We start from the raw sequence: 11,441 nt of genomic DNA, 5'->3' as shown, positions 1-11,441 counted from the left end.
CCTTCAAAAGGAATCTCTTATTTTCTACTTAAATAATACATTCTAAATAAAAGACAGTGAAGCACAGACTGAGAAAACATTTTGTCCTATGCTACTGCTGAGTCACAGCAAGTCAGGACTACATGCATAAATCCTGCAGTATTTTACAGAATGTTAAAAATTGGCTAAGGAACTAACTAAAAGAAAAATAGAATAAAATGGCCAAAGTGTGGTCCTATTGAAAGATTTCTATCACAGTAACACTTTAAGGAACTTTTTGATAATCACGTAAAATTTATACCCAGAATATTCCCTAGAACTTTCTTAAGAGCACCTTTAAACTCTTTGTTCCTCAGAGTGTAAATAAGAGGATTTAGCATAGGGGTCACTACAGTGTAGAAGAGGGAAACGAACTTTCCTTGGTCCTTGTATTTGCTCTTGGCCGGCTGCAGATACATGAAGATGATGGTTCCATAGAAGACAATGACCACCATCAGGTGGGATGAGCAGGTCCCAAATGCTTTTTGTCTCCCACTAGTTGACTTGATCTGTAAAACAGCCTGGGCAATGTAGCCATAGGAGACCAGGATGAATGAGACAGGCACTACGAGGAAGAGGATACTAGCTACAAAAAGCTCAGCCTCGTTGAAAGTGGTGTCTTTGCAAGACAACTTGATGAGTACGGGAACTTCACAGATGAAATGATCCACTTGGCGATGACCACAGAAGGGCAGCTGAAGGGTGAGAGTGGACTGTACCAGGGTGGTGGCCACACCACTGAGCCACGCCAGAGAGGCCAGGATCTTGCAGAGGCGGGGATGCATTAAGACAGTGTAATGGAGGGGACGGCAGACAGCAACATAGCGATCATAGGACATCACTGCAAGCAAAACACACTCTGTGGCACCCAGAGCATGGGAGACGTAGAGCTGAACAATGCAGCCTCCATAAGTAATGGTTTCCCTGGGGTCCCACAGGTTTACCAGGAGCTGGGGAATCACACTGCTGGTGAAGCATAGGTCAAGGAAGGAGAGATGAGAAAGGAAAAAATACATTGGCATGTGAAGTTTGGGATCCAGATGAGATACCAGTATGATGGTGGTGTTACCCATAATGGTTAGCAAATACAAGATCAAGATGGTTAAAAATAGAGCTTTCTGTAACCGAGGATGATCGGAAAACCCCAACAGAATGAAACCTGTGAGGCTGCTCTCATTGGTTCTCCTCCTCATCCCCATTTGCAAAGTAGCTTCCGGAATGTTGAGGCATAGCTGAGAAAGATGGCACATTACACGAGGTGAAATATCCTAGGATGAATGGGTATAGCTGAATATCTTCAGTTAAACCATTTTATAATATTTTAAGAATTTTGAATAGCATTGAACAAAAGTATCTATAATATTAGAGATTCTCTTTAGGTAAATAGATCTTCTGTGATAACTACAACCCTAGATTATGGTATTTTCTTAATAAATCTTATTTTCTTTCTGCTGACCTTTGCAGGTCCCCATCATACCTCCATTCCATTAACTAAATTTGCTTAAACAATATAGTAATGAAATAAGCCAATTCTCTTCAACCCCAAGAAACATGACCTGATCTCTTAGTCTTACATGAAAGTTAGCTTTATTAACCCCCACTGTATCTATCCCACTAATTCTGGCTGAGGATAAACTTAAGAATATCAAAAGTGATGCAGGGACACTAAACAAGGAAACAACAGTAGTAATCACAAGGATCCTGTACTCATTCATAGAAGGCTTCAGGAAAAGTCACACTACCATGTCCTCTTCAAGGTTCCATCGCGACATCTCAAGTAGAACCACCAACAATGACAGAGCAATTCTTATGATAGATCTATGGGACATAAAGCATTTCTGCTCAATCTTTGTAAATGCTCAGTGAAATGACTTGGCAAAATTTCCTGTATTTATAACCCAAATTTGTATACCTATGATCTCGTTTCCACCCTCTGCATAAAACTTTCTCAAATTTCTAATTCTACCACAAATTGAAAACGCCACCAGCACATGTAATTCTATGCCTATAAATGGTATTAATGTAATCGGGGTACTTATAAATGTGGCAGCTTTTCATCAACTACATCTGGAGTGTATCATGAACATTGATAAAAGCCGCATGTTCACTTGGGCTAAACCTCCTTCAGAGCTCCTTGCATCCACCTGGTGCCCTTCTCTCATATGAAACTTCTCAGACTGTGCCCATCTGTGGGAACCAGTCTCTGGCCCCACTTCTCCAGTTTATTCCTCTTGGTTGTCTCCATCAGAAATGCCATATGAATCAGCAAATGACATCAACTCTTACAGTGTGACATCCTGTAGCACTGATTATTTTGCATTTTGAAAATTGTCTATCATTTTTTTGACAGTAACTGCCTTAGTGTTGACCCATAAATTATTATTCTCCTTAAAGTACCTTTTAGTGTTCAAATGTTGCTATGAATCATACATCCTTCTAGCGTCTTTTTGTAGGTACTTTCATCCTTTCCAAAAACTAATAACTATTTTTACCCAAATAGAATAGAGATAAATCTAGGCCAGGAGCCAACACATACCGTCACCTAATTATGGTTTTTTTTTTTTTTTTTTTTACAATCAACAGAAGTGGCATTGAAAACATTCTTTTTTTATTTAAACCCAAATATCTTATCAATAGGATGGGAAAATTTTGGGATGTAAATTGAGAAGAAACAGGATAATGAAGTAGAAGAATGATGGTCATCATTTTAATTACCTTTAGGAATGATCATAGCCCTGAGCTGGTCAGGAGATTGAGGCTGCAATTACATAAAGGGACAGAGAATGTGGTAGGTTGTGATGTGTGCCATATGTTCATCTCTTTTTGGAGCTCAATTCCTGAGAATTTATTCATGGTCAATCGGTAAGATTGATTGAGCAGATAATATATATCTTGATTTCATTCCTTTTTATATTAACAGGATTATCTCTAGAGTTTGGAAAGATGCTACATGAGTGTGTATTTCATGGAGAAAGCTGTGGGTCTGAAGATACCTCTTTTTCTGTTTTGAAGTATATAAAAGTTCAGGCATGATCGATTTATACCCATAATTTGATGACCTTTCACAGAGGTGGTATTAGACATCTAGAAAAACAGAAACAAACGCAAACCCATAATTTCTGTTTTATAAGAGAAAACATTCTGAAATACTCTGAGACAAGATGAAAAAACTAATTTGAAATCCACTGTCTGGATTCTCTTTTGCAGCTTAACTCCTCAGTTGCTCTATGTACAAAAAACTTACAACCTGACCATCATGATCGTGCAAATGATGGTTCTTTTATCCATACCTATTTGCCACCAGGAAAACACATTCTGGCCTCTGCAGTTACTTCTGTATTCATAGTATCCTCAGCTGCCTGTATTCTGAGAGAAAAACAGCAGACATTCCCAGGTCAAAGAGTTATTGGAGAAAGAATGAACTTGGCAACAAATGTAAAATCCTCAGAAAGAGAAGCAATCTGGTGCTTGTAGAGTGCTCTCATTAATTTCCTGCACAAATTAGATGTCAGTTCATCTAGAAAGATGACCATTCGTCTTTCTCCCTTCTCAGGAAGAGTATGAGATTGTGTTAAAAATCATGTTGTGGGAATTTGACACACAGTTAAATTTTGACCCTCAGTTATACGTATGAAGTATCACAACATGAACTCCTGGCTGGAAGCTATCTCTCTGGAGGCTGAATCTCTCTGTAACTGCTCTAAGAGATCTTGTTCTCAGTACATGAATCTGCTGTAAAATACAGCTGTACCTATTCCAAATAATGGGAAGAATCAAATGACTTCCAAACGAGGCACTGGGGCTTGCTGGGAAATGTGTCTAGAGAAAGTGAGTCCAGTGCCTGCACTCCTGAAAAAACAGAATTTGACAATGAGAAATGCTAGTGCCTTATCTACTTGAGAGAGAAGGGACTTGTTTTGGGAAGAAAAGAAAGGGGAAAAAAAGGGTTTGTTGATGGGGTATCATTATATCCCCAGAAGGTTTGGAGAATTACTATCTTTCCTCTATGGAAAATATGTGACTCATTAATATGTTCATAATAGAGGATCCTGATACATGATCATGGGGAAAAAATTCCCTGCAGTCTTTACAGCAGCCTGGGATTCCTTGCAGTAAGAGTTCAGTAACTTAATTTGGCATGTTCCCAATCATTTGCAAATTAAATGCATTTTGATTGCCTCATCATAATGCATAGAAAAATATTGTCGTTCTGTAGTTTATAGGGAAATAGCTTCATGCATAAATCCCTTTATAACAGGCACACAGAATGAAGTTGACTACTGACTGGATTTTAAATGAATAGTAAACGTCAGGCATTTTTGTACAGTGTGATGTTCTCACAACTTTAAAATGTCCCTTTTCCACTTTTGAGCAGACTTTAGGTTAGTAATTCAGTTTCAATCCCTCTTTTCTAATATTATAGTACATCTTTTGTAAAAATTATTGTTTTATAGTTATTTAAAATAGGAGAGCTCCATTCTTACATAGTCACCTAATTATCCAATTGTACTTATTTTCAATTTTCAAAATCTGCATCTTAAAAGAAAAAATATTTTTTGCTTTCCCATTTATCATTGTACTTGGAGTTCAGAGCCTGGTGTCTCTTTCTTAGCACAAGGGATAGCATTTTATTTCCATCCATGCCCTGCTATATTGTGTGAATATATCTTATGACTATTCTATTAACTTTCAAGGAAGTTTATTTTCTGGCCTTAAAATGGATAATACCACTTAAAGACTGCTTGATTCCTATAAAGGCTGTCAGCTTCTTTAAAATGTATTATGTCCTTTCTTTTACATATATTAATATATTTGCCATTTAACAACCAGTAATATAAAGTATTTCATTCTTCTAGATAAGTTAATACTGTTTAGGTAATGTTACTTTGCAACAATATCAATTCAATACAAAAATCCAAATAATTGTTTAATGTAGCAATCTTGTAGTTAGATTGAGGCAGATATCAAACAATTTGTTGAAATGAGAGAATTTTCCCTTATCATTGGTTTTGATTTCTTTTCATAGTAGATATGATCATACAGTAAAAATCTACCAGTAAACTTAGCTGGAAAGATTAGCATGTAATTCTGTAAAGGCATGGGTACCATTTTGTTCACATAAGAGTTCTCAGTGCCTCAGTAATAAATAGACCCATTTCCAAATGAGGAATTAAGCAAGCATAAGTTCCATGATGCATTACAAATTGTGTGCACCTGGCAATGTGTGAAAGGATAGAAGGTACACTTGAGTCATTAATTAATTGTTCCCATCTAGTAATGAGGCCATCTCAGCAGTCCACATGACACGTAATTGAAATTTAAGCTAGAAAGAAGTGAATATACTAGAGACATACTTAAAAGGTCAAATTTAAAATATTGTGTGTAGGTTATACACAGCAAGTGAGAGGGGAAAGAGGTTAAAGGGTTAAAGGTGCTGACTCAGGTGAAAGTATGGTGTGTATTCCCTAATATCAGGGATAATGAGAAAGTAAGCAGAAACTTAGGGAGCTTGTGATTTTAGTTGTGATGTATTGACTTTGAGATTGTTTTAAAACACCCAGGTAGACATAATTGAACATGATGGCTTGGTGAGAAAATGTCTAGGCTTAAAAGGAAAGCTGGGAGTCATTGTAAAGTTATATTTAAATGTCTTATTTAAAACTGTGACTAAATCATGATGTAGTTGGGTTCTCAAATGCCTAGTGGCAGCAGAAATACAAAAAAAATATCAGAAACATAACATATGAATGGAGGGATACAGTAGTAGAGGTAAACTCAGATTGTAACAGGGCTAATAAAGGGAAACTGATGGGTTCAGGAATCCACAGTCACAGTTAAAAGACAATATCTCTCAAGTTTAGGGTTTACTCTTTCTGTCCAGAACAATTGGCTAAAACACTTTGATCCTTGCAAAAGAAAATTTGTAATAATTGTATAATAATTCAAAAATTATTTTCAGTAAGCCGTCTAATACATTCCTATGACTGCTAAATAAAATAAACTTTATAAAACAATAAAATCCTTAGAATTGTGATCTGGTTTTAATTCTTTTTTTTTTTCCATATCAGGTCCCAGTACACAACCCAGTTTAAAGAAAATGCAATGGTTGCACAAATTGGTAAATCCCCACAGCTCTTATGTGGTGAAATGGACACTCAAATTCAGTCATTTAAGATTCTGAGATACAAACTCTAGTTTAGTATGTTTTGCTGAAACTCATTTATAGGGTCCTTTAAACAACCAAATTATTTATTGAATCATCACTCATTAAATAGTGCAGCCTTAGTAAGACTCTCTCAAATGTTTTAGACAATCATGTCCCACTCAGTCATAAAAGTTTTCTCCAGACCTTTTTTCTTTACTTCCTTGTTCCTCAGCATATAAATGAATGGGTTAAGCATAGATTTCAATGTGGTTAGAAAACAGAAACAAATTTCCCCTGATCTTTGGATCTGCTTCAGGCCAGTTGCAGATAAGTGAAGATGATGGTCTCATGGATGATGATGATCACAATCAGATGGGAAAAGCAGGTCCCCAGTGCTTGGTCTTCCAAAGTCTGACTCAATCTTCACATTTGGGAGTGAAGTGACAGCTCTGGCCTGGATTTGCAAAGGAACATTCACCCACATATTCCTCTGTAAGAAAACCCAGAGCAAAATGTCCAGGTCTGTTTCAGACACTTAGACAATAAACGAAGGGATGCCTCCCATGTTTTCAAGTTTGGAAGTTGCTACTCACTACACAACAGAATATACTGCCTGGGCTGGATATCTACTCTGACTTGTTTCGAAAAAAATGAATGTGTCTTGTCTCTTTACACTGCATTTATCTTGAGAGATTTCCAGGACTGGAATGTCAGCTGCCTGTAGTTTCCCAGGGGTTCAAGAAAGCAATAATGAAACCTGGATACTGCTCTCTGTGTGGTCACTGACTCACTCACTTACATTGGGAAATGATTTCATTTCCTTGGAAATAATGCATAAATTATATATATATCCATAATGTATAAATGAAATGCAAGTATTGTGCAATTTTAATAGAAATTGGCTCACACTCAAAATGCCATAGATTGGCTTCAAACGGGGAGTTTGGGTAAAGGAATTGATGAATTCCTAAGGAGAAGCTGATGGCTTAAAATAGAATTGGAAATTCTCCCTCTGACTGCTGGAAATAGCATTTCTCCTTTTAAAGCCTTCAGCTGATGGGTTGAGACTGCTCTAATTGTTAAAGGGGATGTCCTCAGTTGACTGTAGATGTGATCATCCATGGATGCAATCAATTTGCTTATGACTTAAATCCACGAAATAGTCACACAGTAACAATTCGGTCAGTCCTTGCTTGACTGAACAACTGGACACTATAATTTGGACAAGTTGACACGTGAACTTCACTGTCACACAGGGTCAAAAAAAGGGGGTGAGGGAATTGACGTGTGTAGAACAATGTATGGGTTTGTTATTGAAGTTATGTTGGTTTCAAATCAAATATGACTGATATAGAATTAGGATGTTACATTTTAACCTCATGATAACCAAGAAAAAAATAAAATATATTCAGAAAAATATATTCAGAAAGAAAGAAGAGAGTCAAAATGGTACTACAGAAAAAATCAAATAAATATGAAAGTAGACATTAATGGAAGAATTTCAGGTCTAATAAAGTAAAATAATTTCAAAGAAAAAAGAACAAAATAGGGAGAAGAATGTTCAGGGGTTCAAGAAAGTGATGCTGAGACCTGGATACTGCTATTCAGGACCAAAGGAGAACTGAATATGTATGTGATACATGGCTGCCAGTTAAAACAGACTTTAAGGCAAAACTATTCTGAGTCAAACAACATCATTTTATATCAAGAAAGGGGTCAATTCAACAAGAAGATGTACTAATTATTAATATATCTACACCTAAAAGTAGAACCCCAAAATATATTTTAAAAAGATTGACAGATTTGAAGGGAGAAATGTATTAAGGAAAGATCAACAGATTTGTTTTAATTTGGTCATTAGGTTGAGTTATATCTTGATATGCTTAGTGATCTATGGCCTTTGTGGCATATAAATCTGCGGTAAATTTACTTTGAAAGTTGATTTCCTTCGTAGTCTAAAGCTTTGCATTTGTGGGAAGGATGTGGATCAGGATGTGGGGTGCGGGGCAGGGCACAGCAGTGTGGTGATGCATTGCAAGCACAAGTTGGGGATGCTAAGCTGGTGCCTGTGAGAATGGGGTGCACGCTGCAGGGTTGTAGGGTTGCCGTGGAATATTGTGTAGCTCAGGCGGACCTTGAAGTGCAGGAGCAGGTTATGGCATGGGGGACACAGAGACAGAGCACTGTGGGAGGTGGATGGGGGCTGTGTGCATGCACGGAGGCTGGTGTGCATGTAGGATGTGGGTGCATACATGGACCATAGGATTTGTGGGTATCAGGTCGTAGGGTATATGGCTCAGAGGTCCGGGCACGGGGGGTATGGTGTGAGTATGCCTTGCACAGGGGGAGCATCCAGACGGCCCTGGATGCAGATATGGGTCTGTAGGAGAGGGCACAGGTCACGGGGATTGCTGGACGTGGGTTGAGGGGGGGGGGCGCGGGGCTGGCATAGATGGGCAGGTGTGAAAGGGTTTGGGGCAGGTGTGCACACATGTGCAGAATGGTGACTATGTAGCATAGACGCACACAAGAACACCTGACGTGTAAGAGCATGATGCTTGTGCTCAGGATTGGGTGGACAAGTGTGCATGCTTGTAGGGCAGGGGGTTCGGGTGCAGGGGTCAGAAGTCAGTGCATGTGGGCATCCAGCAATGGGGAGGATGTGGCTGAGTGGGTGCAGGTCTGAGGGACAGGGCCCATGTAGGCACTGGTCTAGGGGGCAGATCCCTTAGCATGAGCAGAGCTCAGTGGCAGTGGGCCAGGGTTGGGTCCACAGGTGTGGCTCCAATGCACAGGTCAGCGCTTGCCCAGAGCTGTGCGGCGTGACTGAGGATCATGCGCTTGTGCAGATCTGGGAGGATCTACACTGAGGTGCACATATGCAGAACTCAGGGTGGGCAGGGTGTGGCTGCATGGTTGTATGGGCTGGGAGCGTGTATAGCCTGGGCAGGAAGGTAAGTGCCTGCAGCACTGTTGACAACCTGCAGGGGTCAAGGGGTGGAGGGAGCTCTTGGGAGGGGCCGGTGAGGCTGTACTAGCGCAGGAGATGTGGGTTGGGCTGGGGCAGGCATGCACACACTTGAGTGCTGTTGTAGGGTGGATACATGCACATAGGGGTGGGTGGCAGGGCTGGGGTGCTGGGAGCTCGGGGGACAGGGCAGGTGGTGGGGTCAGGTGCATGGTGTGAGCCGAGCTACACTTACACTCAGTTGCCTTCCCATCCCTTCTCTACCTGCTTCTTGGGGCTGGGTGAACTGGACCTATCCTATTCTGCCATCTTCCTGGAACCTCATCCCCAAATTGATAATTTTTTAAACCTCATTACTTTCTCATAATTCTGCCAATGATGGCTTCCTTAATATTGAGCTTATAACTTTCTTCCTTTCTTCTTTGCTTCCTATCTTTCCTCACTCTTGCCCGTCTTCTCTCCTCTGTCTGCCTCTTTGTTTGTTCTCCCTCTCTTTCTTCTTACCTTTTATACTTATTACTCTTTCTTTGCCTTCCTCCACCTTCTTTTGATGTTCCTTAATTTTGATGTTCCTCATTTTTCCTTGTAAGATTACATATGTATGTACTCCTAAATATTAAAAATAACAATTCAAAATATTGATGCATTGATTGGATGGCCTTCATTCCCTTTATTTTTAAAATTTTTCTTGTACTTCAATAAATATTGTTGCAATTTGTATTAATAGCTTTAGGGATCTTATGTAGGCTGGCAACTGAGGGGTTTAAAGAGGAAGCTTATGTAGGGTCAATGAAGTAAGTGAGGAAATGTTCTGGCTGGCTGGCATTGTTTCAGTTTACATAAATAGTCTTATAAAGTGGGCAGCAGATATATATTAATTAGTATGGCGTGTTTCTTCATTCTGATAATCTATCTCTACTAAACCAAAGCTAGTTTTATCACTAGGCATCACTTATCAGTAGCTATGAATGGTGTGCATGTTTTCTCAGAAAACCACTGGCCTCCAGTTGTTTATGCCTCCAGTTGTTTATGCCTTCTGTAAAAGCTCTTCTTACAAACGGGTCTTTTCCAGCAATACCTGATGCAGCTGGACATTTTATATTAATTATTATGAGAAACTGTTGTAATGAGCCTGATTTTGCCTAACATATTATTGTAAATTTTGTCTATTACTTCAGATCATTAATTCCAAAATCAAAATTCATGGTTTTCAATATATCATACACTAGGTTTTATACTATTCTGACAGTGAATTTGCTATTGCTAATATAATAAATAACATGTTAATTTTTGTCCTTTCATAACACAAAGTTAAAAATGGCAGTGATTTAGAGTGAGATGCATGTAAGAAATATTTTTCCTTCAAAAAACTGTTTCTGCTCTTGAAAATTGAATGTCCTTTGCAGACACACAGTTTATGCAAATACGAATATATGGAGGGAGGAAATAAGAAAGAAGGGAGAAGGAAGAGTACATGAAAGAGATACAGAAGAAGGAAAGTAAAACAGGTCAGAGAGAAGGTTAAGAAAGAGTAGGGTAGAGGTGGGACAAGATGGCAGCATAGTGAGGTGTGGAATTTAGTTCACCTGCCAGAGCAGCTAGTAAATATCCAGGAACAGTAAAGAACAACTGCTCAGGGAACACCAGTGACCAGACACACAGTGTACACCAGTCTGGACCAAGTGGAAAAGCTGGATTCCACATAGAACTGTAACTACCCCACACTGTGGAGGCCAGCGTCCCTCTCTCAAGTTCATGACAGATTAGTTCCCTGAGGGAAAAAGAAAGACTTTACTGGTAACAGGGGCTAAATTCAACTAAGCTCCAGTTGCAGAATTAATTTAAAAATTCTGACTACTGAAAGCAGGTCCCTAGCACAAATAAACCTGGAATAAGCACTAAAGGAACTGGGGGCTTTTGTCCTGGTGGAGAGGGTTGGGGTGGTTGGAAAAGAAAAAAACAAAACAAACAAAAAACAGAGGAGGTTTTGAGATGGATAGCAAAAAAATTGGAAAACGGCTGGACCCCAAGAAAAAGTGGCATATAAAGCCTGGAGATGCATAGAGCCACATACCAACTCAAGCTATCGATTAGAAAACCCAAGGAACAGGGGTCTGGCCTTGTTAGCTTTTTTTGTTTTTACTTCTTAAGCAACTTATTAGATAGAACGGCAAGCACTCCCAGGTTCCAGCTGTGATCCAAGCAAGGGAAGAACTAAAGCATGTTTGAGAGACAAGTAACATCAGGTGAAAGGGGTTATTTCCTAAAAGGAGTTGTCTTCTCCAAGAAAAGGGGGGACAGTTCAAGTGG

General features: G+C 39.3%; 1 protein-coding gene across 1 annotated transcript; it reads right to left on the bottom strand.

The window, feature by feature from the left end:
- Positions 1 to 263: 263 nt before the first annotated feature.
- LOC143664420 (olfactory receptor 2G2-like) lies at positions 264 to 1,217 on the bottom strand. Its single transcript, XM_077138029.1, has one exon. It carries the CDS (start codon positions 1,215 to 1,217, stop codon positions 264 to 266), a length of 954 nt encoding a protein of 317 aa, XP_076994144.1.
- Positions 1,218 to 11,441: the final 10,224 nt, after the last annotated feature.

Source organism: Tamandua tetradactyla, chromosome 20, assembly GCF_023851605.1.
Source record: "Tamandua tetradactyla isolate mTamTet1 chromosome 20, mTamTet1.pri, whole genome shotgun sequence".
Classification (NCBI taxonomy): domain Eukaryota; kingdom Metazoa; phylum Chordata; class Mammalia; order Pilosa; family Myrmecophagidae; genus Tamandua; species Tamandua tetradactyla.
This window is presented reverse-complemented; position numbering and strand designations above follow the sequence as displayed.